The sequence below is a fragment of the Mixophyes fleayi genome, chromosome 1 (assembly GCF_038048845.1).
Source record: "Mixophyes fleayi isolate aMixFle1 chromosome 1, aMixFle1.hap1, whole genome shotgun sequence".
NCBI classification, from domain to species: domain Eukaryota; kingdom Metazoa; phylum Chordata; class Amphibia; order Anura; family Limnodynastidae; genus Mixophyes; species Mixophyes fleayi.
The window spans coordinates 408,677,600-408,704,213 of NC_134402.1; the positions used below are offsets into that span (position 1 = coordinate 408,677,600).

The following is a 26,614-nucleotide window of genomic DNA, read 5'->3' on the forward strand; positions in this document are numbered from 1 at the left end:
CAGAAGAGAGAGAGGAGTAAATCATAATAATGCTAGAGATGAGCGTGAGGTAGACAATTGAAAATATGACAGAAAAAAGGACAATGAGAGGTTAGAAGTGAGCTAAGGTAATGGTGATAAAGGAAAAGTGAGTGAAGGGAGAGACTGCAGATGTGGTTGGAGAGAAAAGTGGAAGAAAAGAGGGAATGCAATCAGCAAGGGAATGAAGAGTAGTTAGGAGAGTAGAGATGAGGGATAGATGAGTAAAACACAGTTAGATTTGACAGGGACATTTGGCAGGAGTGGAGAGGATCTATATGACATTACACTGAGGAGGCTGAGTATGATCACTGGGAAAAGGGGTGCTGGGAGCCAGTTAGAGCATCAGAGTAAGTGGAGCAGCAAGTGTAGTTTAAAGGTGGGAATAAAAGTAAGCGCATACATGAAACCAACAAGTCATAATAGAACTGCAGCTGTAAGAATGAAGGTTGAGAAACAGTTAAGCAGGGAGTGTCCAGGCAGTGTACAATGCAGGTGGATGAGGTGGAAGGTAACAGGAATCACAGATGATGTTGATTGCTTGCCTCATGTTGTAATGTTCCCCTCCTGTTCTCCTCTTGTTCATCCCTTGTGTAACTTTTACTATGCTATATAAATTTGTCTATACAGTTGTAACAAATCCACCTTTAGGACAAATACACACTGCTAAATACATAAACACTGACTAACACAGCCTACCTAGGCTGACACAGGCTCTGTGTGCTGGTTAAGTAGGTTCACAGAGCCATGTGATCATTTTCTTGAATTAACCCCATTAATCACACACTGCAAAGACAGTAATAAGGCTGAACGTGCGTACCAGCCTCAACCCCTGGCCGAGGGCTGATCTTGGTGTCTCCCTGGCTTTCTGAAGAGCTAACAGACGGTCTAATCTTGGTGTCTCCCTGGCTTTCTGAAGAGCTAACAGACAGTCTATTTATTTTATATGTGTATGTAATATAGCAATTATTTCTCTTTGTCAGTGGCTTCCTGCTTCAAGCTTACTGCTTCAAGCACAGCTTCTTCCTGTTTCACCTCAGGATTCAATTAGTTAATAGGGAGCTGGATCTCCTGTATGATCACTTCAAAGCTTTAATGCAACTGAATCTAATGATAATGCAGCTCTCAGCAACTGTCGCATAGGACTATCATCTTCTTCTTTTCTACAACACAGTACACCAGCTTATATAACTGTTATAGGTACTTTAATAGCTTCTCCCCCATAGCTGGATATGCCACATAGTGTAGGTGCAGGATTGCTAGTGATGCAATGAAATGCAGACACAGTAAAGCAGGAGGGTCAAACAAGCCAGGGGTCAAAGCCACGATATCAGGGAGAAGGCAGAAGAGAAGTCACAACAAAGCCGAGTCTGGATCTTAAGATGAGGTGTAAAACGAGGAACCAAGCAAAGGTCATAACCAGGGAATCAAACAGGATTCATACACAGGAAAGCAAGCCACAGTTTAAAGGCAACAGATGAACTGGCAAAGGCTGCTAGAACAGGCAGATTTTTTTAGGCCAGGGACAGGTGCTAAGTATCCTGCAGTAATGGGTTTATCTCTGTCAGGTAGGAAAGCAGTCCAAGTACCACAGTGGCCCCTTTGGTGGAACAGTGGTACTGTAAACTGGATACATATCAAGGCAAAAGTCCAACATTGTTCTTGGCAGACAAGAGCTGCAGGAGACAGATTGCGACACAAACTCTATACTATACTCTGCCTCCTTGTGGGTTCAGAGCATTGCCACTCCTCCATTTGTTCAGGGACAGTGTCTTTCCAGACTTCCTAAGCATCTTTACCTGTGGCAAGAAGCTTGACTCCTGAGAAAGGACTTAACCTCTGGTATCCCCTTCATGCTGCGTTCTTCCCAGCTGTTTTCCCAGTTTTCTCATTGCTGCTAAGAACTGTTCACTCAGAGACTCTTTCTGGACACTGCGTTAGTTCACCTTGCCTTCTAATATCAGGTGATTATGAGCTAGGGCTCCCCACACTCTCATCTGCTGTTTTGCAATTTGTGGCAACTCCTGCTGCCCAACCTGACTTGAGGGGCAGTACAATGTTCCACCTTTGACTCTCTCCTGCAGCAATGACAGCAAGAATCAAATAATCTCCTAACTTGATCTGACCCACCCAGTAGCATAGAATCAACCACTATCCACCCACTTCCTCCTCTTTTAAGGACTTTGGCCTCTTCATCCTAGGCAGCCTGGTGGCCACTGTGGCAACATCTTCATTTGCATCTTCACATTATTCGCCACTTAGCACCAGACAACACTTAGGATCTCTGGAGAGCTGATCACACCAATCATGAACTTCTTCCGCTAATAGTCACTCCATAGTTCCTGTGTGGTAAAGCCTCTGGTTGTGATGCCTCGATCCCAGCAATGCCTCCAGTGTAACATCCTTTTTCCAGACTCCTCTGGCAATTGGTGTATGTAAAGGGCGTGGGTGTAGGATTTCCTCTCACCTCTCTTATTCAGAACAGTGCCCCCACACAAATCTTGACACATGACTTCTCTTCTGGGGAGTGTTTGGGACCCCAAACACCATGGGGAGACTTGGGAGACCCCTCTGCCCACCCCTATAACTATGATCACAAGAACGAAAATCAATTTAGAGGGACACAAGTATGGCGTAGAAGCCATCCCAGTACAATTAATAGATTAGGATTCGGCAGCAATTACTTTTCTGTATTTTATAGCATAAATATATTTTTGACATGAAATAATTATAAGGCATCAAACAATTCAACATTTAATAATAAAGGCAACAAATACTTCAATATTAGAAAGCTAACAGATAGCTAATTTCCCTTGTACTACTATCTTTACCTCTCACTTAGTGCCTATAGATGAAGTACCTCTGACACTGTAATTACTCTAGCTGGTTTGATTGAACAACAGCCTGCTGCAGTACTTCCCTAAGATGTTTAACTTTTTACATGGGTTTTGCAATAATTTCACAGTATTTTGCACAGTTCATATCACACTGTACCACACTCAAACCCTTTAAACATGTAAATGTACAATAATACTTTTAGCTCTCTTGTTGGTGCATACTGGTGGCCTATGATCCTGCACAGTCTATGCATATAACTGAACTAGGCAGATATTCCTTCACTATATGCAGAAGAGCAACTTGAATTCAAACACAGTCACTTGAATAAATTATGTGAAATCACACATAGAAGGTAACAGGATAAATCACTTGACTCTTGAATAAAGGCAGCTACAGATTTCAACACCAAATAGCACAACTTTCTCTGTAATCTCAAAATGGCTGCTCCTCATGTGCTGAATTGTATTCACACAAAATGGTGTGTAGCAAGCTCAAATCTCTCTATTCAGCAGCTTGCTTATCCTGTAGTCCTATAACTTCTGACAGCAGTAGCAATTTCTTAGCTCAGTAATCATCTTTATCACTCGAAGCAAGTCAAACTCAGTCTCTCAAACCTCTCCCTAATCTCTATTGCCCTTGCAAAAGGTATCTCAGTCTCTGTCCAGCATTAGCAAAAGGACATAACACAAATTAATATCTTCAGGACTCCTCACACTGTCCCTAAATTCTTCACCCTAAGAGCAGTATCTTGGTCCACCAGCAAATAAATGATATAACCAGCTATGCTTATCTGGTATTCCTCCAGTCCAACGCTCTTTGATTGAGCTCACTTCAATTACTGCTGCTGGTTTCCACTCTGTTCCAAATGGCAGCTTTAAGCTTATGTTCTTTCTCTCTCGCTGCCTTACTGCGCTCTCTCTCTCTATTTTTCAGCTCTATTTTCCCTCCTCTCACAAACCCAGTGTCTTCCTTCCCCAGCTACTCTGTCTTCACAAACATCTCGCTCAGATCTCCCCTCTCAGACTCTGAATCCACCCAATGATTTGGTACCTATTTCTCTCACATTGCACAAGCGTATAGTTTGGGCTTACTTAGCTCCTCTTCTGGCATGTCCTCAGCAGCAGTGGAGCTCGCTGGGAGATGTAGTTTTTCTCCTATCCTGGCGCATGTGCCTACATCACACAAGTATGAGGTATGATAATGATGATATAGGGAAGATACTGTGTATGAGATGTAAGTAAGATCTTGACCGTAAGACTCAAGGGCAAAAGTATAAAAAGGTAGAGAGACAAGGGAGCTTCCTCCTCATGAAAGCTTACAACCTAGTGTGAGGGAGTTAAAAAAAAGAAGTTGACATGGAGGGGGAATGTTTTTGAGGGATGTGGGAGTGGTTATTTTTTCAGGTGCCTTACAGGTCCCAGGATGCTTTAATCAATTTTTTTAACTCTTTGTTATCCAAACACCCACATGCATGAGTGTTGGGAAGAGCCCTCATCACTGGGCTGTTTTCTCCTGCTGAGTTGAGTGTCATTTTTTCATTAGGGAATCCAGCCACCTACTGATTAGGCTAGAACTGTGTAACATTATGATAGGGTGACATCACTGTGGGTATCCTTGCTATATTGTCATCAACAAGAAAAAGAGAGAAGGAACAGAAATGGGGTTTTAGAGCACTCCTAATCCAAAATCAATAAAATTGAAAATGTCTCATATTAAAGCCACTAGCATGTGCTGATGATAGTTGGGAAACACTCAGATGAACACCAATGGTTATGATATTGAGGTAATATTTTGTGTTATACAGGGCAAATGCCTTTATTCGATTTTGTAATAATTTCTTAAAAACATATCTCAGTTGAGGTTTAACAAGACCTCTTAATGAACAAGTGAAATAAAAGAGAAAAAAATTGTGAAAACAGTGCAAAAAATGTTAAAAACACTACAACAGACAGAGGAGCCAGAAAATTAGCTAGGGTATGTGTTCATCTATTATTTATTATCATGGTCCAAAAGATCGTCAACCCCTGATATGAATATGAAAGGGGGATATTGACGGACCAAAAGACCTTCAAAAATGATATAGATATGAGACCAGTAAATCCCTCAATGAATATGATAAATAACTGATCATAGAACAAATACCCTGCTAAATGGAATATGGTCAGATATACTAGTGCAATATGTATATGCAAGTAATGTTACTTGCTATAAATATCTTCCTCAAACATCAGTGTAGCAGTTATCCAATATAACCTTTACAAATGGACTGTTGCTACCACTTGATATTGATAATTGTATCCTTAGTTCACCAGAGCGCTAATGATAACAGATGGTTGTTTGCATATTTATAATATGTCATTAGTTCGCTAGAGCGCTAATGATAACAAATGGTTACTTGCAAACTGATAATATAACAAATATCAAGTGTGACCTTTTTATAAAAATTCTGAAGTACAAAGAATATTGGGCCCTTTGATAATTTGCCCCACATTATACTACCACTTTATTATTGTATATTTATTGTTGGTTCATTAAAATGCTAATGGTAGTAGGTAGTCGCTTGCAAACTAATAGTGTAGCAACTGCCAATTGGGACTTGTATATATATAAAGACTCAAAAATATAAAGAGTACTGAGCCCTTCAGTTATATTGTCATCAACCCAGGCTGTAATACCATAGTGCTGATAACAGCTTTTTTGAAGAGACCCCACGCTATGTGTCTTCCATTGTCATCAGCAAGGACTGTGCACCAGCCATTTAACAGCCGCAAGCGGTGTACATCCGGCTGTGTCCAGCTCAGCTGCATTTACTGTACACTGCCTATGCTTGTCCATCCCTTCCTTCCTCCATCCCTTCCTTCCTCCATTCCCAACTCTCTATGTGCCAGGAGGCACAAGGATCAGATGTGAGCAAATCTGCATGTATGCATTCTTTTTCTGGGTATGTTGCATATTTTCTGCTTTACATTACGGATGTGCACCGGCGACTTTTGGTGTCTTGTGTTTTGGATTCAGATTTTCTTGATGTTTTGGGTTCGGATTTGTTTCGCAAGACACCTGCCGAAAGGTTTTGGTTCGGATTTAAGGCTTTGGATTCGGATTTTTTTTTAAAAAAGCATAAAAAGTTCAAAAATCAAGTTTTTGGGCTTATTTTCACTCCTACGCTATTATTAACCTCAATAACATTCAATAACAATCATTTCCACTAATTTACAGTGTATTCTGAACACCTCACAATATTGTTATTAGTCCAAAACGTTGCAACGAGGTATCTTTCTGGACTGCGTAGTGGAGTGGTCCCCACAATATAATAAGAAAACCATCAACTGGTCTGAATCGCACCAAAAAATGTACCTGGACTGCGTAGAGGAGTGGTCACCACAATATAATTTAAAAACCCTGAACTTGTATGAATCGCACCAAAAAATGTACCTGGACTGCGTAGAGGAGTGGTCACCACAATATAATTTAAAAACCCTGAACTTGTATGAATCGCACCAAAAAATGTACCTGGACTGCGTAGAGGAGTGGTCACCACAATATAATAAGAAAACCCTCCACTGGTCTGAATCGCACCAAAAAATGTACCTGGACTGCGTAGAGGAGTGGTCACCACAATATAATTTAAAAACCCTAAACTTGTATGATTCGCACCAAAAAATTTACCTGGACTGCGTAGAGGAGTGGTCACCACACTATAATTTAAAAACCCTGAACATGTATGATTCGCACCAAAAAATGTATCTGGACTGCGTAGAGGAGTGGTCACCACACTATAATTTAAAAACCCTGAACTTGTATGATTCGCACCAAAAAATGTATCTGGACTGCGTAGAGGAGTGGTCACCACAATATAATTTAAAAACCCTGAACTTGTATGATTCGCACCAATAAATGTATCTGGACTGCGTAGAGGAGTGGTCACCACAATATAATTAATAAAAAACCCTCCACGGGTCTGAATTCCCCCAAAAAAAATTCTGGACTGCGTAGTGCGGTGGCCCCGGTACCCAATTTGATACCGGGGCCACAATATAATAACTACACCCTGCCTCAACTGGTCAGAATTCCACCAAACAAGTATCTGGACTGCGTAGTGGGGTGGCCCCGGTACCCAATTTGATACCGGGGCCACAATATAATAAATACACCCTGCCTCAACTGGTCAGATTTCCACCAAACAAGTATCTGGACTGTGTAGTGGGGTGGCCCCGGTACCCAATTTGATACCGGGGCCACAATATAATAAATACACCCTGCCTCAACTGGTCAGAATTCCACCAAACAAGTATCTGGACTGCGTAGTGGGGTGGCCCCGGTACTAAATTTGGTACCAGGGCCACAATACCTCCTCCAAGTTCCAAGTGTAGTGTTTATAACATATTAACACTACACTAATTCTAGCACGTCAATACCTCTTGTTTTAAATAATGACAGGGCATTGAACTTTTGATTAAATTTTTGGAATTTGTTGACATTTTCTTTTACTTTTTGAACATGGCAAACGACTGTTGAATGGTCACATAATGCCAAAAAAAGAGTTGCAAGATGGAATTGTCCTTGGGCCTTCCCACCCACCCTTATGTTGTTGAAATAGGACATGCACACTTTAACAAACCAATCATTTCAGCGACAGGGCATACAAAACAACTGTGGCTGAAATGATTGGTTTGTTTGGGCCCCCACACCAAAAAAACAATTCATCTCTCCCTGTACAAACTAAACAGGCTCTACTGAGGAAAGATATCATCCTCATCCTCAACCTCTGATTCCTCTCCCCCTACAGTGTGTACTTCCTCCTCCTCACACATTATCAATTCGTCCCCGCTGGACTCCACAACCACAGGTCCCTCTGTACTATCTGGAGGGCAGTGCTGTACTTCATTGAGGAATTGATTATTCATTTTTATAAACATCATTTTTTCAACGTTGTGAGGAAGCAACCTCCTTCGCCGCTGATGACCAGGTTCCCCGCTGCACTAAAAACTTTTTCCGAGTACACACTGGAGGGGGGACAACTCAGGTAAAATAGAGCCAGTTTGTACAGGGGCTTCCAAACTGCCTTTTTTTCCCTGCCAGTAACAATATGGACTGTCTGACATGTCTATTTGGATGGTGTTAGCAAAATAATCCTCCACCATTTTTTCGATTGTGACAGCATCCAATTCAGTGACAGTAGACATGTCTGCAATGGTTGGCAGGTCCTTCAGTCCGGACCAGATGTTTTCAGCATCCCCGCCAGCGGCTCTTTTAGGAAAACTGAGCTTTTTCCTTGCAGCCATAGATGTGGAAGAAAATGAGGGTGGAGCTGTTGGCATGTCACGGTCCTCTTCAGAGGACAATCTCCTGACCAGCAGGTTTTTGCACCGCTGCAGACTTGTGTCCGCTGGAAACAGAGACAAAATATACGCTTTAAACCGAGGATCGAGCACGGTGGCCAGAATGTATTCCTCTGACTTTAAAAGAGTGACCACCCTCGGATCCTGGCAAAGCGTGCGAAGGGCTTCATCCACAAGAGCTACATGCTTTGTTGGATCGCAATGCTTTAACAGCTCCTCCCTCACTTTCTCCAGCTGCTTCTGCAACAGCCTGATCAGGGGAATGACCTGACTCAAGCTGGCAGTGTCGGAACTGACTTCCCGTGTGGCAAGTTCAAACGGCTGGAGAACCTTGCACAACACGGAAATCAGTCTCCACTGCGCTTGGCTCAGGCGCATCCCCACTCCTTTGCCTATGTCGTAGGTGGCTGTGTAGGCCTGAATGGCCTTTTGCTGCTCCTCCATCCTCTGCAGCATATAGAGGGTGGAGTTCCAGCGCGTCACAACCTCTTGTTTGAGGTGATGGCAGGGCAGGTTCATGGTTTTTTGATGTGCCTCTAGGCACTGGCTGAATGCCAAAAGTGTCCAGCAATTTTGCGCGCCACCGCAAGCATCTCCTGCACACCCCTGTCACTCTTGAGGTAATGCTGCACCACCAAATTAATGGTGTGGGCAAAACATGGGACGTGCTGGAAATTGCCCATATTTAATGCCCGCACAATGTTACTGGCATTGTCTGACACCACAAATCCTCATGAGAGTCTAAGTGGGGTAAGCCACTGGGAGATAATTTCCCTCAGTTTCTCTAATATGTTGTCAGCAATGTGCCTCTTATTAAAGCCTGTAATACACAATGTTGCCTGCCTTTGCACGAGCAGCCATTTTGTAGATGCTGCTACTGATGCAGCTGTTGCTGTTGCTGCGGAAGGGGATGCATCTACCCAGTGGGCTGTCACAGTCATATAGTTCTTAGTTTGCCCAGAACCACTTGTCCACATGTCCGTGGTTAAGTGGACAGTGGGTACAACCGCATTTTTTAGAGCACTGAGGACACTTGATCGTACTTCTCTGTACATTTTTGGTATCGTCTGCCTAGTGAAGTGGAATCTCGACGGGATTTGGTACCGGGGACACAATACCTCCATCAACCCTCTAAATCCCATTCCACTGATGGCGGACACCGGGCGCACGTCTAACACCAACATTGCAGTTACAGCCACAGTTATACGCTTTGCAATAGGGTGATTACTATCGTATTTTGTGGTCATGGCAAACGACTGTTGGACGGTCAATTGTTTTGTGAAAGACTTAGCGGTCTTACGACTTCCCCTCTGGGAAGATGACCGACTAACAGCAGCAACAGCAGCAGTGGCAGTAGTAGGCGTACCGCTGCAGGATTCCTCAGATGAATCCCGTATTGAAGAGGACTCAGTCTGGCTGCTGACTTGGGCTGCAGGACTGAATCTGATGGAGATCGTGGAGGAAGTTGACGAGGAGGGTGTTGCTGGTGTGTATCCAACTGGACCACGGGATTTAGGTGTCCCTGTACCGATGACGGTCCTAGCCCCAGTTCCTGAACTAACCACTGAACTATGAAGGTTATTCAGGTGACGTATAAGGGAGGATGTCCCTAGGTGGGCAAGATCCTTACTCCTGCTTATTTGAGCTTTACATAAGCTACATATGGCCATACATTGGTTTGTCCGGATTTGGATAAAAATAACTCCAGACCGAAGAGGTGCATTTTTTGGTCTTCTGACCAGGCATGACGATGGGCTTTTTCATCCCATGGACATCAGCTGTTTCCCCCCCTGGTGCCTCATTTTCAATAACCACATCACCATCCTCATCAAGTTCCTCCACAGCGCCAGCTACATCATCAATAGCCTCCTCCCTAGCCACCTCTTCCCGTACAGTGATGGGAAGGTCAGGCTTGACAACCACCAACACCCTTGGACTCGCCTTGGGGATTTGTGATAATTTCTCTTTAGAAGGCAGAGTTGTTTGCTGTTTTGTTGCTGACAGCATAACTCTCTTTAATTTTTTGTAGGGGGGGAGGAGGAGGAGGGCTAAGATCCTTGGGTGAAGCTGAACCACTAGTCATGAACACGGGCCAGGGCCTAAGTCGTTCCTTGCCACTCCGTGTCGTAAATGGCATATTGGCCACTTTACGTTTCTCCGCAGATGATTTTAAGTTTCTCTTTTTGCTACTTTTTGAGAACTTGGGCTTTTTGGATTTTACATGCCCTGTACTAGGAGATTGGGCATCGGGCTTGCCAGACGACGTTGATGGCATTTCATCGTCTATGTCATGACTAGTGGCAGCAGCTTCAGCATTAGGAGGAAGTGGGTCTTGATCTTTCCCTACTTTATCCTCCAAATTTTGGTTTTCCATTATATGTAGCACAAGAGAGCGTACCCCTAAGCCACACACACTCGGCAAAGCCTTTAAAAATTATATGCGGCACAGGAGAGTACCACTGGACTTATACTGCTGAATCAGTGAACTTTGTAATATATCAGTACCACTGGACTTATACTGCTGAATCAGTGAACTTTGTAATATATCAGTACCATTGGACTTATACTGCTGAATCAGTGAACTTTGCAATATATCAGTACCACTGGACTTATACTGCTGAATCAGTAAACTTTGTAATAGCAGTACCACTGGACTTATACTGCTGAATCAGTGAACTTTGTAATATATCAGTACCACTGGACTTATACTGCTGAATGTGTGAACTTGGTAATATTGCAGTACCAATGGGCTTATACTGCAGGATTGGTTTTTCAAATTTGTTGTAATTATTTTTTTTTTCAATTATTTTTTTGTATTTTTTTTTATAACTTTTTTTAATTTTTTAAACACTTGGGAATAATGGGGAAATAACTATGCCCATAGAAGCACAGAGCACAGGACACAGCACCACTGGACTGAACAGGACACAGCACAGGACCCAGCAGCACCACTGAACTCAAAATTGACAGAGCACAGCACACAGCACCACTGGACTGATACTGCAGAACACAGCACAGCACAGCACAGCACAGAACTAAACAGCACAGCACGAGATCTACCAGGACAGAGGACCACCTAACACACCCTCCCTCTACCCTGATCAATGCCCGAGTGAAGATGGCGGCGACTAGCGGGGAATTTATAGGATCCGAGTATCGCGAGATCCGACAGCTGGATTATAGCTCCGAGCCTCGGTTTCAAGTTTTCATTTGGCGCCAATACCCGGATCTGTCTCGGATCCGACTCGGATCGGCAACGTTCGGGTGGGCTCGGATTCAGGAAATCCGAGTGCGCTCATCTCTACTTTACATATAGGCATAGTTTGCAGCAGCCCCAAGTGAAAGGCCATCTGAATATTTAACAGTTCATCTATTTATTTTTAGATGTTACACATATAATACAATATCAAGGAATTCATTATCTAATCTATATAACTAATTTTAACTTTCTTTTGCATTAGCTGCAACAATTTGCTCGTTTTGCCTGCAGAACTTCATCATCATTATTATTATTATTATTATTATTATTATTATTATTATTTATTAATTTATAAGACGCCACAGATTCCATAGGGCCAGATACAGAAGTAAGTGACAAATAGAAGAGATAATACACATAAGTAGCACAGATAAATGTGAGTAATGATATGGGGACTCACAGAGAATGCAGCAAAAGACTTGACAGGAAATACGAGGGAGTCAGATAGTAGACCGACAGCTTACATTCTAGAGGGAGGGTGGTGAAAGACAGTAGGGCCAACTGTCTCTCACCAATGTAGATGGCAGGCGAGGAAGTAGATGTGATGGATAGAATGGTTAGGAGGTGGTAGTATAGACGAGTTTAAAAAGGTGTGTTTTGAGTGAGCGTTTGAAGGACTGAAGGTTGGGGGAGAGACGAGTGAGATGGGGTAGGGAGTTTAAAAGAATGGGGCAGCACAGCAGAAGTCTTGGAGGCGAGTATGTGAGGAGTTATTGAGACGTGAATTGAGTCGTAGGTCAGTGGCAGAGTGGAGTAGCCGGGTTGTTATGTACCCTGAGGTCAAGGATGTCTGAAACGGATAGAGAGCCAATGAAGGGATTTACTCAGAGGAGTAGCGGAAGAGGTGCGATGAGAGAGGGAGATGAGCCTAGCTGCAGCATTCTGTATGGATTGAAGGTCAGAAAAGTGAGAGTCAGAAAGGCCAGTGAGAAGGAGGTTGCAATAGTCGAGACGGGCTTTCTGAGAGAGGAAGGGACGGAATTTTGTGATGTTACGGAGGAGAAAGTGGCAGGATTTGGTAAGGGACTGGATATGAGAAGTAAATCTGAGGGCTCAGTCAATGGTGACTGCAAAGCAGTGGGCTTGGGTGACAGGAGAAAGAGTGATGTTGTCAACCAAGAGGTAGATATTGGAGGGATAGTAAATTGACAGGGGAAAGATAATGAGCTCGGATTTGGAAATGTTGAGCTTTAGGAAGCACTATAACATCCAGGTAGTTACAGCCGAGAGACAGCCAGATACCTAGTTTAGGAAAGCGGGTGAGAGGTCAGGGGAGGAAAGATAGATTTGCATGTCATCAGCATAGAGGTGGTAATGGAGGCCAAATGATTAAATAAGCTAAGTGAGGTGATGTAGAGAAGAAGCGCAAAGGGACAAGGATAGAGCCTTGGGGGACTCCAATAGAAAGAGAAAGGCGGGGGGGGGGGAGTCGGAAGCAGACACACTAAAGGAGCGGCCAGAGAGGTATGAGGCAAACCAGGAGAGAGCTGTTTAACGAAGACCTAGGGAGTGAAGTGTGGTGAGGAGAAGAGAATGTAGCAGAGAGGTCGAGGAGTATGAGAAGGTCAGAAATGACAAGTCGCTTGCGAATTTTAATAGCAAAGGGAAGCAGAGATATGGGCGATAGTTGGAGAGAGAGGATGGGTTACGGGAGGGTTTCTTGAGAATAAGGGAGATGAGAGCATGCATGAAGGCCAAGGGGAAGATACCAGTGGAGAGAGAGAGGTTAAAGAGGTGTGCAAGGTGACAATAGGCATTGGCAGAAAGGGAGCAGAGAAATTTGGAGAGGACAGGGTTGAGAGGACGGTTTGTAGAAGAAGAGGAGGAGAGAACAGAAAGGATCTCGGGTACAGTTACAGGAGGGTAGGAGCCAAGGGTGGCAGAGTGAGTGTTAGAGAGGATAGGAGAACATATATCATTGTCATCAATTAAAAGTGCTCATGTACATAGTGCCACAGGTCTGTACTTTTCATGGTTTCCGCCATCATGAAATTTGAAGTATTGACATATCATAAAAGTATACATATTGGCCCAATGCTGATGTAAGCCACAGTTATAAAAAAAAACCACTAATTTATTATTAAAATAAATTGTCCCAGTAATAATATTCATAATCATTTTTGCCCCTTTACAACAAAAAGATGGTTTATTTAAACTTCCAATATGCTTCCTGTTATATTAACATTGCCCTACAGTGTAACAGAGATGTTTTTGCCTATCGTGCCTATAGAAGCGTGTTGTATCTGGCAATCTTGAATTCAAACTCAGGCCAGTTTGCAAAAATCGCAGCATAACACATTTGACAATTTGTATAGAGCGAGTAAAAATCAGGACGGCAATGTGCAGTGATATTTTAAAAGCGGCGATTTTGAAAGAAACTCATCTCCCGTGACTTTATATCAAAACGACGGTTAATACATCAGCGATTTTAAACTCGCTCGAGACAATCACTGGAAATGACAAATTGCAGCTTGATACATTTATCCCCTTGTGTTTTGAAGCTTGCAGCCAGGGAGAGCTGGAAACATCAGGATAAAACATGGAGTTGCAAGTAAATGCTGAATGTTGTCCTCGTGTAGCTGTCTTTTCTGGAAGAATGTTCCCCTCCAGTTGTCTTTTTGTTCATCATTAGCTATTTATAGAACTTGACCTTAATTGTTTCAAAAAAAATTGATGCCAACAGCCTATCTCTATTTAGAAAATTTCAGTCAATTGCAGATTTACAAATACTGTGCCTGATTCAACAAGGGACAGATCTGCCCATTTCGTGTGTATTGTATGCAAAACCTCACTGCGCATGCCCAGAACCGGGAGATAAGCACACAAAACAGTGAGCTGAGAAAGAATAAGTACTCAAAGTTATAGCGTATACGTGCGCAAACCCTGCGTCCTTCAAAGTAAAAAGCGGTGTGCGATGGGCGGAGACCACTGTGACGTAATGAAAGTAGACATTTTCTTCAGAATACGTACGATACATACTCTAGTGTACTAATCTAATAAACAAAACAAAATAAAGGAAAAAAGACTACCTATGAAAGGCACACCTTGTATGTACGGCTTATATTATTAACCCTACTGGGTAAAAAAACAAAATAGAGGTTTTCCTTTGAAGCCTATCACGTTGCCCTCAGTTTTAGATCTGAAATAATAAACACACATAAAAAATAATAATTTTATTAATGTTAATTAAAATCTATAAAAGTGAAATATTAAAAACATATGATAAATAGTGGAAACCTCAGGAGTATATTCAAACCTCCTTTCAAGAGTTCAGTATTATATCTTGGACTTAATCTCTAATAGATGTATTTCAATTACTTGGTACTGCTCTCATTGGTGTACCTTGACACTTAAATGTTACATGTTGCAGTATTGTTGCAGCTGTTAGTATAATATTAACTGATGTATCAATTCATATGATGATTATACTGCTGCTATTAGAGGTCCTCAGAAGCATACAGAAAGCAACATACATAAACCGACTGCTGATTATGGTTAGTTCATTAAGCTGATAAATATTTTCACAAATTGTTTTGATCACCATTATTTTGGTAAGCTGCTTGTGTCTGCTGTACCCCAAAATATATTTTTCAAGATATTCCCGACCCTTTTATAATAAAATTATTTTCAAGGTATGTTTTGACTTTTTTTTTCTAAGGGTATAATACCTATTTTTAAGGTGTGATGAAAGTACATGAAAGATATTAAAGTAATGTTTCCCTGGTCCCAGGATGGCCGGGCTGCTTTTAACTAACGAAGTTTGAGTATTACTAAAAGCACAAGCATACTCCATGGCTGCAAAGCCATGCTGGGACCTGTAGTGTCCCTAAGACACATATAAATACAACTCAGACCCAAGTTTAAACATTATTTTTAAGGGCAAAACTGGCACAGACATTATTGGTCACCTACATGATAGTGTGATCCAAATAGAACCGAAGCCCAGGTAGATGATGGCAAATCATCGGGTAAAGTCTGTTTAAAAACATTATTAAAATTTAAAAAAAGGATATTCCTCAAAGGAGACAACATATGGGACTTACCACCCATTCCCGATGTGATTGATGTAGTGTAGATGGTGCAGATTTATTTAATTGCTTATGGCAGTTTTTCCCAAACTCAGTCCTCAGGGACCCCTAACAGTGCATGTTTTCCATATCTCCTTGCTGGAGCACAGGTGTAATCATTACTGACTGTCACACTGTAACAGATCCACAGGTGGTATAATTACAATGTGTCAGTCAGTAATGGATACACCTGTGCTCCAGCAAGGAGATATGGAAAACATGCACTGTTAGGGGTCCCTGAGGACTGAGTTTAGGAAACACTGGCTAATGGCAATGCCCTATGGTCAGGAGTTTCTGGCTTCATGTCTGAAATATAGTGTTGAGAGATTTGGTTAATGATATCCCATTCACCCAAGAGTGGGCTATATTTGGTATTTTTCCCAAAAATCAGAAAATTACTATGGGTAGTAGAAAATTGTTATTAGCCATCAGTGCAGCAGCACGGAAACCTATACTGCACACCTGGACACATCGGGAGTCTCCCCCTATAAAACTGTTTAAAGAAAAGCTTTTCTTTCTCTTTAGAATGGAGTGGGTGGAAGTGTCACTGGAGAAGGGGGTAAAAGCAGAACACTTTTTTTTTCAACATGGGAAATTTATATTGATACACTACTATTAACCAGGAGGAAACAGATTCATGAGGGTCTTAAGTTCACTTAATGGTATAATCTGAGGAACTAGCACGGGATCCACCTATTATCTTATAATAGTTCTTTTATTCAGGGAATCATGAACCAGTGGCGCACAGAGGATTTTTCGGGGGGCTTTCCTCCGCCCCCGAAAAAAAAAATTCCTAGAGACCTGCCGCGCATGTGCAGCTCCGTTTCGGCTGCACTGTAGTATACAGCAGCTGCGGCACTGTCAAAGAAGCATCCGCGGCGGTGCTGTATACAATACAGTACCGCCACGGACGCTTCTTAGACAGCGCCGCGGCTGCTGTATACTACAGTGCCGATATGTAGGGCACTTTTTAGCAGAGGTAGGGGGGGGTTTCTGGAGACCCAGAAATACTATTTATTTTATGAGCACATTGATATCCATAATAAGTTGTTTATCGGTCTCAATGAATATTTTATTCAATTGTATCATTAATTATCAGTCTACTACAAATATTTTGTTGAACTTTTTTGATAACTTCCAGTGTTTAAGCTGATATTTCTATTTCCTTTGCACAATTGTTAAACATGTGATTAATGTCATGATTATTGCATGTATAAAATGCTTCTAATAAAAATATTGTTGTTTTTTTTTAAAAAGAAAGGATTTTAATAAACAGATAAAAAAAAATGAGTGCACTAGATTTTATTTGCATTAATTGTGTTCTGATGAATTTATAATAATAATATTATTATTAATAATGAAAATAAAAATACAAATAATAATAATCTATATAGTGTAAATCCGACTAATTAGGTAACAACAACGGTTCTGTACAATAATACACTCCTGAATGTTTTTGGGGGTTTTTTAAAGAAAAAAAACTAATCGCATCTCCAAACTATTAAGTAACTCAACGGAATGATCTATCTCAGGCCTGTCCAACCTGCGGCCCTCCAGGTGTTGTGAAACTACAAGCCCCAGCATGCTTTGCCAGTAGACAACCAGTTGATAGCTGGAAGGACATGCTGGGACTTGTAGTTTCACAACACCTGGAGGGCCGCAGGTTGGACAGGCCTGATCTATCTGAATATGGACATTTCATTGAGGACTGTGAAGTTCATAGTTTGTGTTGACCTCACTGCTTACTATCCGTAGTTCTACAAATCTCCATGATACGTAGGGTTTTGCGTAGCGTAAGTGACTTGCGAACTGATTCATCTTGGTTCGTATTTAGAGATCCATTGCTTGATGAATCGGGGATTACCTTTCTTGAGTTTATTTGCGTAAAGTACATTACGCAAGCTGAGCACACTTTACGTCCGCTAATGAATCAGGCCCACTGTGTGGTGTAGCATTCCACGGATGCAAAAGTGGAACTCAAAGATTGTATCACTGGAACGTCCTCATATGCAGTGATCAATCCAGGGGCAAATGCAGGATTTGTAGAGGGGGGTTTCCACACCACGCCGCCAGTGGTCGTGACCAGCATGCATGGGGGCATGGCTATAATTTTAGGCAGTGCTTGGCTGCTCTCCAACTCTTCCTATCCCCATAATATACATGGGTAATGCTGTCTGCACTACTATTAGGTGCATGCAGCTCTCCCTTTTCAAGCAGAGCCATGTGAAGCGGGTGCAGGGTCCAGCCACCTCAATTATACAGTGCCCCAGGCTTGGAGGGGGTTTCCAGGCACTAGGAAACCCCCTCCCCAGGTTTGCCTATGCAATTGGTGCAATATTGTTTGATTTTGCTCATTGCTAATTTCTGATTGGGTTGCTAATAATAAATCGAAGTGTGTATACAAATTTTGGTTGAGAAATTTCTATTAAGATGATCAACTGAAAATCCAAATACTGTATGATATACTTTAGGACAATCCCACAAGATATTCCATAATGAGCCAAATTACACCCTCTAAAACATTCAAAGTACCCTACTGAAAATGACATCAGTACTGAGAGTAACATGCCGCATGAAGTATTTGTAAGGACTGTTCATTATCTGTAGTAGAAAAGTAATGTTTTGCTACATTTCTTTTTTTATTAGATTTTTGCATAAAACAAAATACAGACCTTTAGATAGAGTCAGTACACAGGTTAAACGATGTTTTGTACATATTGAAGATCGCATCAGAATAAATCTATTTTTCAGGCACATGCACATAATACCATATGTGTATGTGTCATTACCATTACAGTGGTTTATATATAATGGAGTAAAAGTTTAAATTACAAACATATTTACTGGAACAGTGATTAATGCCCATTTCCATTATTCTACTTGTGATCACATAGCTGAATGAAATTAATTGTAAGCTGCTGAGCTCCCATTCTTCATCCAGGATAAATTTGCTGTCTTTGCATGTAAAAAAACTGTCTTAATTCCAACAGCAAAAACATGTCCCCATTATCATTTCCGTTTTGGTTACTTTCCTAATACATTGTGTAACCTGCTGTTAGGAGTCTTAAATTTATCTACAGTCTCAACATCAATGTTTGTATATATATATATATATATATATATATATATATATATATTATTAGCTTTTCATAACATGCTGTTTGGATATCTTTATCGGGATATGGGGGAATTAAAAGCATAAGAGATAAGGTAAACCAAAAGCATAAAAATCTCAATAAATAAGTTTGTAATTCAATTACCTCCGGATATTTTTTAGAATTGCCTTTCAGAGCCTTCTTAGTGGTATAATCGTTTATAAACCACCCTCGCAAAACCAAGACATTATTTATGATGTGTAGCGCAAACCACTTATGTTTTGAAACCATCCTCTTAGATGTTAAAAAAAAAAAAAAGAAGAAGAAGAAATCTCTTCATGTTTACTCCATGTGTCAAACTCTGATCGCCACAGAGCTAGTATCTGTGTCTGGGCCAGGTCATTAGAGAAAGGAAGAATCTGACTGTAATATAAGATGCAAAAATTCATTTATTTGAAATTTCTCTGCTGCCTTTGCAAAGTTTATTATTCTGGTGTTTGAAATGTGTCTAAATAAATCAACATTTTGTAGGCCCGCTGCTACATTCTTAATTATCTTGTTATATTGCATTCATCTTGGGGAAACTGCCATCATTAAATTATTGGTGATTAACTTAGGTCAATGGAGACATGAGGGTATATTTACTAAACTGCAGGTTTGAAAAAGTGGAGGTGTTGCTATAGCAACCAGATTCTAGTTATCATTTATTTTGTACATTCTACAAAATGACAGCTAGAATCTGATTGGTTGCTATAGGCAACATCTCCACTTTTGCATACCCGCAGTTTAGTAATTATACCCCATTGTTTTGATTTTTTTAAGTTTGTGGTTTATTATTTTTCAAGTACTGTTGGTATGTTATTTATAAAAAATAATTTCAGACATTTAATTTAATTATGCTGAAAAAACTTTTGATGGCTCTTAAATATGAAAATTAGTTTGGTAGTAAATGGCAGTTACTATGGGCCTTAATTTTGCACCTTGGCAAAATCACATTGTGCTCTCGGAAGGTTGGTGCAAATTTAAAATGTTTATTGGAAGGTGGAGCTTCCTAGCTCAGTTCTAAACTGCAGTGTAAAAATAAAGCTGGCTAATAAATGTGTGCTACAAGCAGCTGCTATCCCTCTCTGTGTCACACATGCTGTATAACATAAAATAGGATCATTTTCTCAAACCATTTCACTTGTGGGATGGGCCAACCTTGGAATATCTTCGTTTCTAAAATGACCTTCCTATCAGCCAGTGCTCTGTCTGTATGTTTTAAAGGTGTCCTTTACTTTATTAAACTGTCACCCTGTCTGTCACTGCTGTGCCACTATGTTTCATAGGTTACGAATATTTTTTTTTAACCTACCATGTGTTTGTGCCGCTGCCCTGTCACTCTTTCTGGCCAGTCAGCTCACTGCAGCCCTTGGCCAACGTTGGGAAAAATATTAACAGTTCTGAGGAGGCCATTAAAACATATACTGAAAATTACTAATAATATAATACAAAATAATAATACAAATACTAATATAGAAACAAAATCAGCTAAAAATTATATTATTTTGTCTATTTTTGGCCATTTTTAATGAAATTTAGAGATCCAAAACCAAAACATATGAGGGTGGTTTAGCCAAAACATGAAAATCCCTTTAGGACCAAAACCAAAACACGGGGGTCTTCACACATCTCTACTTGTCAGGACACAAATTCTATTTCTTAATATGTCCTATTTACATTAAACAGTAGTGGTTATGTCTTGTTGGGGGTATAGCTTCCTGCAGAGTGCACAGTGTATGACATGTATACAGTAGATGTCCCTTCCCAGCAGCAGAGAGTCTCTAGAAAACATATTCTAATTCTGGATATGATTTAATACAGATAGAATGAAAACATGTGAGTGCAATCATTTGAGGTTCCCTTTGGTACTTTTAGTACTGTAAATGTACCAAATATAAAAAGATTTATTTTATTTTATTTTACTGTTGTGCTGTATTTTATTGACAGTATATAGAGATTATTCTGATCTGTTTAACCATGTTAGGTTTTTGATGGCTGGATAATTAAAGGAGAAAAGTTCCCAAGTTCTTTGGATCATCCCCTATCCACTAGTGAACGGTACACCGATATTTGTGAAGATGGCAACATGCAAAGCATCACAAGGTCATCTCAAAACGTGGCAATGCTTTTCTTCAGAGTTCACAAGCCAGGCCACGGCTTCACACTGACAATACGCAAGACTCCCAAGATGTTCCGTAAGTCGGCTCTTATTCCTACAGCAGTATATTTGCTGAGCTGCAGACGTAATCATTCATCTCTCCAGGGGCATGAAATAATGAAGTGAATGTTAGAACAATCTGATAAATGTCCAGACAGAGATAGCTATTGATTTTTCAGACATTGTACTTTTTGTAGAGCAGTAAATAAAATATATACTGTTCAGTTTATAAATATGATGTGTACTTGAAGTGACTACAGTTCAGCCTAAACAATTATTGTTGGTTATCATCATAATCCCTTGGCTGCCAAAGTCATAGCAACACAATAATATACGGAAAAGGGACAAGTCAGTGGGGGATAGGCATGAATTAGTGCTGGAAAATATACATAAAGCCACTAGGCAAGTAAACCCATTAATAAAAAAGTGAAAAAGTCACACACACATGAATAAAAGTATACAAAACAGCGCAGTGTATATAAGGCCACAGCTTTTGGCTGGAATATAATTTTTTCTGCCCAGACAGCATGCAAGGGCTAAGAAGCATGTATAGAGAAAAAAGATAAATTGTAGACCTCTGTGGCATTAACACTCCTCCGTGATTTTCTGTCATCCCCCAGACACCAACCAATGGGCTTTCTAGAATTTGACGCTTTCGCAAGAGGATCAGAGTAGACTGTCCATGATATGGGGTGTTGCAACTTACCAGTCACTCTTAGGACACTGCTAGATTTGATCTTAGTCAAAAAGTGAAGACAAATATGTAGAGATATAATTTTCTGATATTACACAGAACCTAAGCCTGATTGCACAGACCCCAGCTACAATGCATGGGCTTCCATCTACATTGGCAAAATCCCACAGTCACATTGTTAAGACCCCCAGCCTAATTGCACAGACCCTCAGCCTTTTGTTGCAGACCCCCTGTGTCACAGAGCCCAATAGCCAGATTTGATCTTGGTCAATAGGCAAAGACAAATATGTAGAGATATAATTTTCTGAAATTACACAGGACTTGAGCCTGATTGCACAGATCTCTATTCAGATTGCACAGTCTCTAGTCAGATTGCACAGACCCCAGCTACAATGCATGGACTTCCATCTACATTGGAAGATCCCAGTCACAATGTTAAGACTCCCAGCCTAATTGCACAGACCCTCAGTCTTTTGCTGCAGACACCCTGTATTACAGAGCCAAACAGCCAATTCCTCATAGGATCAGGTATGGGTGGAAAAGAGAACACTTGTTGGACCCCCTTTTGTGCCTAAACTTTAATCAGCACCAAGTCAGAGTCAGATTAAGATTGGCAAGCACATCTAAATGTTAACAGGAATTCTTGGTGCAGGTCACAAATTCTTGTATTCATAGTATACACTTAATAATTATGTTATATTATCTGCTGAACTGCATTTGTTTGTTGCATTCCCATTTTTTAATAAAAGTAATGTTAACATTATAATTTCTAATGCAGTAGAAATCAAAATAACATATTTACTGTGTTTACATCCCATAGCATGCAACGTGATCTCACAATCACCTAGTGGAAAATTTACCATGATCATTCCCCATCAACACAGAAACTGCAGTTTTTCTATAATATACCCAGTGGTTATAAAAATATCTGACCTAACACTGGGCCACTTCAATGAGCTACAGATCAAGGTATGGATATTACTGTGTGTAACCTGTGTGTATGATCATAGTGGGATAGACAATCAAGTGTGGCACTGTCATTAATGGGACAAATAAGATGTACAGTAAACACTAAAAATTACTTATTTTGGTGCCCATAAGTCTTCTATGTCTTAATGGAGAAAATGGTATTTTACATAGTGCATCATGTACTATGATTTGTATAAAAAAATAACAAGACCCTCTTTTCTCCCTTTACCCAGGAGAGAGGGAAAAAACAGTACACGCTGCATGGCGACTCCCAAGCAGGGCCGGATTAACCCGAGGTCTAACTGGGCTACAGGGACCTCGGGCATCCAGGGGGTCCTTGACAGTGCTCAGCGGCATTATTGGTCGGCCCGATTAATGCTGCTGAGCCTGTCACTGTAGTCCTTCTGCAGCGCTCAGTAGTCTCCTTGCTGAGGAGATCTCGTGAGTCTCATTCTCACAAGATCTGCTCTGTAAGGATCTTACAGCGCGCCACGAAAAGGACTACAGTGGCGGGAGAACAGAAAGAGGTAAGCACTTGGGGCGGCGGGTGGATCACCGGGGGGGTGGGGGGGGGGCGGGTGCAGCTCACAGGGGGGGGCCTCATTCCTTTAATCCGGCCCTGCTCCCGAGCCTTATAATATCTTATGATCACTCCTGGGTAGCTCACTGCCTATATCACAGCTTCACTGCAATGCCAGCATTAACAAGGCAGCAGAGCTGGCTATGCAGAGAGAGCCACCCAGGAATGAGTATAACACAGTATGTAGTTTGACTTAGAGGTGAAGTTCAGCCAATAACAGTGTGTACTGTTTCTCCCCAAAACAAGTTTAACTTTATAAATGCATAGCTTACAGTGCACTACGTATAAGGCTGTTTTCCCACAGGTGACAGGTTCTCTTTTATAGTCATGCTATGTATATGGGCCATTCTAATGAGACAGATTTTTTTTTTTTTACATTAGACGGTGTTCAGACCACTCCTCCCGCCTGCTAAAGTTTGCACATATCTGATTAATCAGAGCTGCACTCACAACCAAAATCAAACTTGCTAATTGCATCTTTATGCATTTATACCTGAAAGCTAACCCACAAACATCACAACCATACTTATGGGGGATTACCTAATATTAGTAGTTTGGGAATGGCAGATGAAAAGTGCAGCTGCAACATTGGTATATAGTACGTTGTTCCAGTCAGCACCTTTAAATGTTCATTAGAGAAAATATAATACCGTAAACTTCCGAACCTTTCTCAATACAATTCAGTTTACATTGGGTGCAGTGTTGCACTACAACATTGCATAGCCACCAATTATGGTCTAACTTGTACTAACCGATAACGTTTTGTGGTTCAGTTCAAACTTTGCACCTAAATTCAATGTCAGCAAACGAGCCCTAATTCTTTTTATATCAGTATATGGGCTAAATAAATTATACACACCCCTTCCACAGAGGCCACCTCCAAAAGGATGCGATGGAGCTGGAGACTTTGTGGAACTCTTGGGAGGTACCGGACTAGATCCATCTAATATGTTTCCATTGGCTGATCTCTGTCACTCGTTTCATGGCTCTGGTAAGTCATACTTTGCAATCATGGTTAAGGAAATATTGTATAAATATTGTATATCTTAAGACTACTCAGGGTATATAAAACAACAATGTCCCCAAGATGTTTTATTCAAAATGTATTGGGTGGTAAAGTTAAGTAAATACGCTACTTACTATCTGTCAAGAATAATCCCCTTCAGGTCTATGACCTATGCCTCATTTTATCTGAGCCAAACAAGCAATATTTTAATATTTATATAAAAAATATTTAAAAATAACCTTTACTTTTAAATAGCGCATGTCTCACTTTAAATAAATCTATTATAACAATGGCAAAATGTATCACTTATACATGTCTAATAAATGTATTATGTGATAGACACAGATATCTTTTTACATATTAAACTGTGGGGCGCCCTTAAGGAGGGTTTCCAGTCACCCAGAACCCAAACACACACACACACTTGGATCACAACAATTCTGTGGTTTAGAAGGAGGGAATGGCTTCCAGGAACCTCCATCGCTTGTCTGCATTAAGAAAACTATAACAGTCTGCAGTCTAAGTTCCATTTTTGAGGGGATCTGTCTATGTTTTAATGAACTTTTGGCTTCAACAAAATAGCCGCTGTGATTGTTCTGACTTTGGCCCTAATGTTTCTGTGACTTTAGAGGAAAGGAAAATGCAGTAAAATGAAGTTACTTGTGATATTCTGCAGTTTCAGGTATTACATATTATATGACTTTTGGTAAGATGTTCAAGAATACATTTATTTTAATGAGACTAATATTAATGTGGGTTTGTTAATGTACAGCTTACTGTATGCCATTATTTTGTTTATTTAAAATACATTATTACATTTATACACCGTGTACCTTTCTATTTTTACTATTATTCCAGCACCTGAAAAATTTGGAAACCCCCCTCTAGAAATCCTGTGTTTGCCCCTGTAGAATGTAACAAGTTTCAGCTGTACAGCCCCACACACTGACAACCCCACTGGTGTCTACAAAGCATCACATAAAACAAAGTTGCATCTTAATTAAAGACAGACATTTACCCCTTTATTATTATTATTATTATTATTACCATTTATTTATATAGCGCCACTAATTCCGCAGCGCTGTACAGGGAACTCACTCACATCAGTCCATGCCCCATTGGGGCTTACAGTCTAAATTCCCTAATGCACACACACAGACAGACAGACAGACAGACACAGACTAGGGTCACTTTTGTTAGCAGCCAATTAACCTACCAGTATGTTTTTGGAGTGTGGGAGGAAACCGGAGTACCAGGAGGAAACCCACACGGGAAGAACATACAAACTCCTCACAGATAAGGCCATGGTCGAGAATTGAACTCATGACCCCAATGCTGTAAGGCAGAAGTGCTACCCACTTAGCCACCGTGCTACCCATTCCTTTCAATCCTGCTCCAAAATCTACAGTCACAGAAACTCTCTTCTTTTCAAACTACTAGAATTCCTGCTAACTCTCTCTATTTCCTCTTATATGAAAACAAACCAACTGTTTTTTTAGGTTTTATTGAAACAGAAAACATTAATCATGGCAACTCCAATCTAAATAATAGAGTGAATCATTATTAATGTGGCAAGATTGAGTTTTGTTGTTGCTTTTAAGAAAAATACGCTTCTCTCCATAGCCCAAATGAAGATTGGCTGTGACAACAGTGTTTTACGAATGGTTTCAAGCGGAAAATTTATCAACCGGGTGACGTTTGAGTACAGTCAGCTAGACAGACAGCTGGAACGACAGCAGGGCAACAGCGTGGAAGAGGTCTGCTCACCACTCGATTGATCTGGTGGATTTTTTTTTTTTTTTAATAACAAAATGTTATTTTCAAATAAATGAGTTACTCATAATATATTCATTTGTAACTATTTATTGTCCCTTCTGTGGTTCCACAAGCAATATTTAAAATAAAAATATGTATAATTGTATATGTTATTTTTATAAGATTGCCCCTAATTCTATATTTTAATGCAAGAAGACAATGTCAAAGATAAAAAGAACACATTTGTTAAGAGTGAAAATCTCTTAAGTGAGATATTTTTCTGCTACAACCCAAAAGCATGATCCAAAGCAAGATTAATATTCTAATTATTATTATTAGTAATAACAACTAGTTATATGGTGCCATCGTACTCTGCAGAACTTTACAATTGGCCATAAGTCAAGTACACTAGAACTACACATATAGTCTAGATATCATGACTCTTTCAGTCAGTGAAAAATATTCAAAACATCAAAGTACTATATTTGTATAGAGTACAGATAATGGTGTATCATAGCTATAAGTTATGTTTGCACTGCTGCAGGTATGTATACAATGTAGTTATCGAGTGTACTGACATATCTCATACATTGATGTAATCTTGCATACTATCCTGATTTGTGAAGACAACTTTTACATAATTAATAATCTACACAATACCAGTGTGATGTAACAAAATATGAGTTTTTGCTACACATGAATAAAATACTGTGTTCTATAGAACAGGAGGAGTACATAATAGCACTGCATAGAGTGCAAAATAAAACATGTTGACATCAAAGTATAAGAAAACG

The 26,614-nt window shown here is 40.4% G+C and overlaps 1 protein-coding gene across 1 annotated transcript in view; it reads left to right on the forward strand.

Annotated features, from left to right (window-relative positions):
• The window catches only part of CRHBP (corticotropin releasing hormone binding protein), a 52,687-nt gene extending 26,701 nt beyond the window's left edge, over positions 1–25,986 (forward strand). Inside the window, exons 4-7 of the mRNA XM_075182108.1 lie at positions 20,643–20,853; positions 22,331–22,479; positions 23,930–24,050; positions 25,689–25,986. Of these exons, the coding sequence (XP_075038209.1) occupies positions 20,643–20,853; positions 22,331–22,479; positions 23,930–24,050; positions 25,689–25,843 (636 nt within the window). The 3' untranslated portion in view covers positions 25,844–25,986. The remainder of the gene's footprint in view (positions 1–20,642; positions 20,854–22,330; positions 22,480–23,929; positions 24,051–25,688) is intronic.
• Positions 25,987–26,614: the final 628 nt, after the last annotated feature.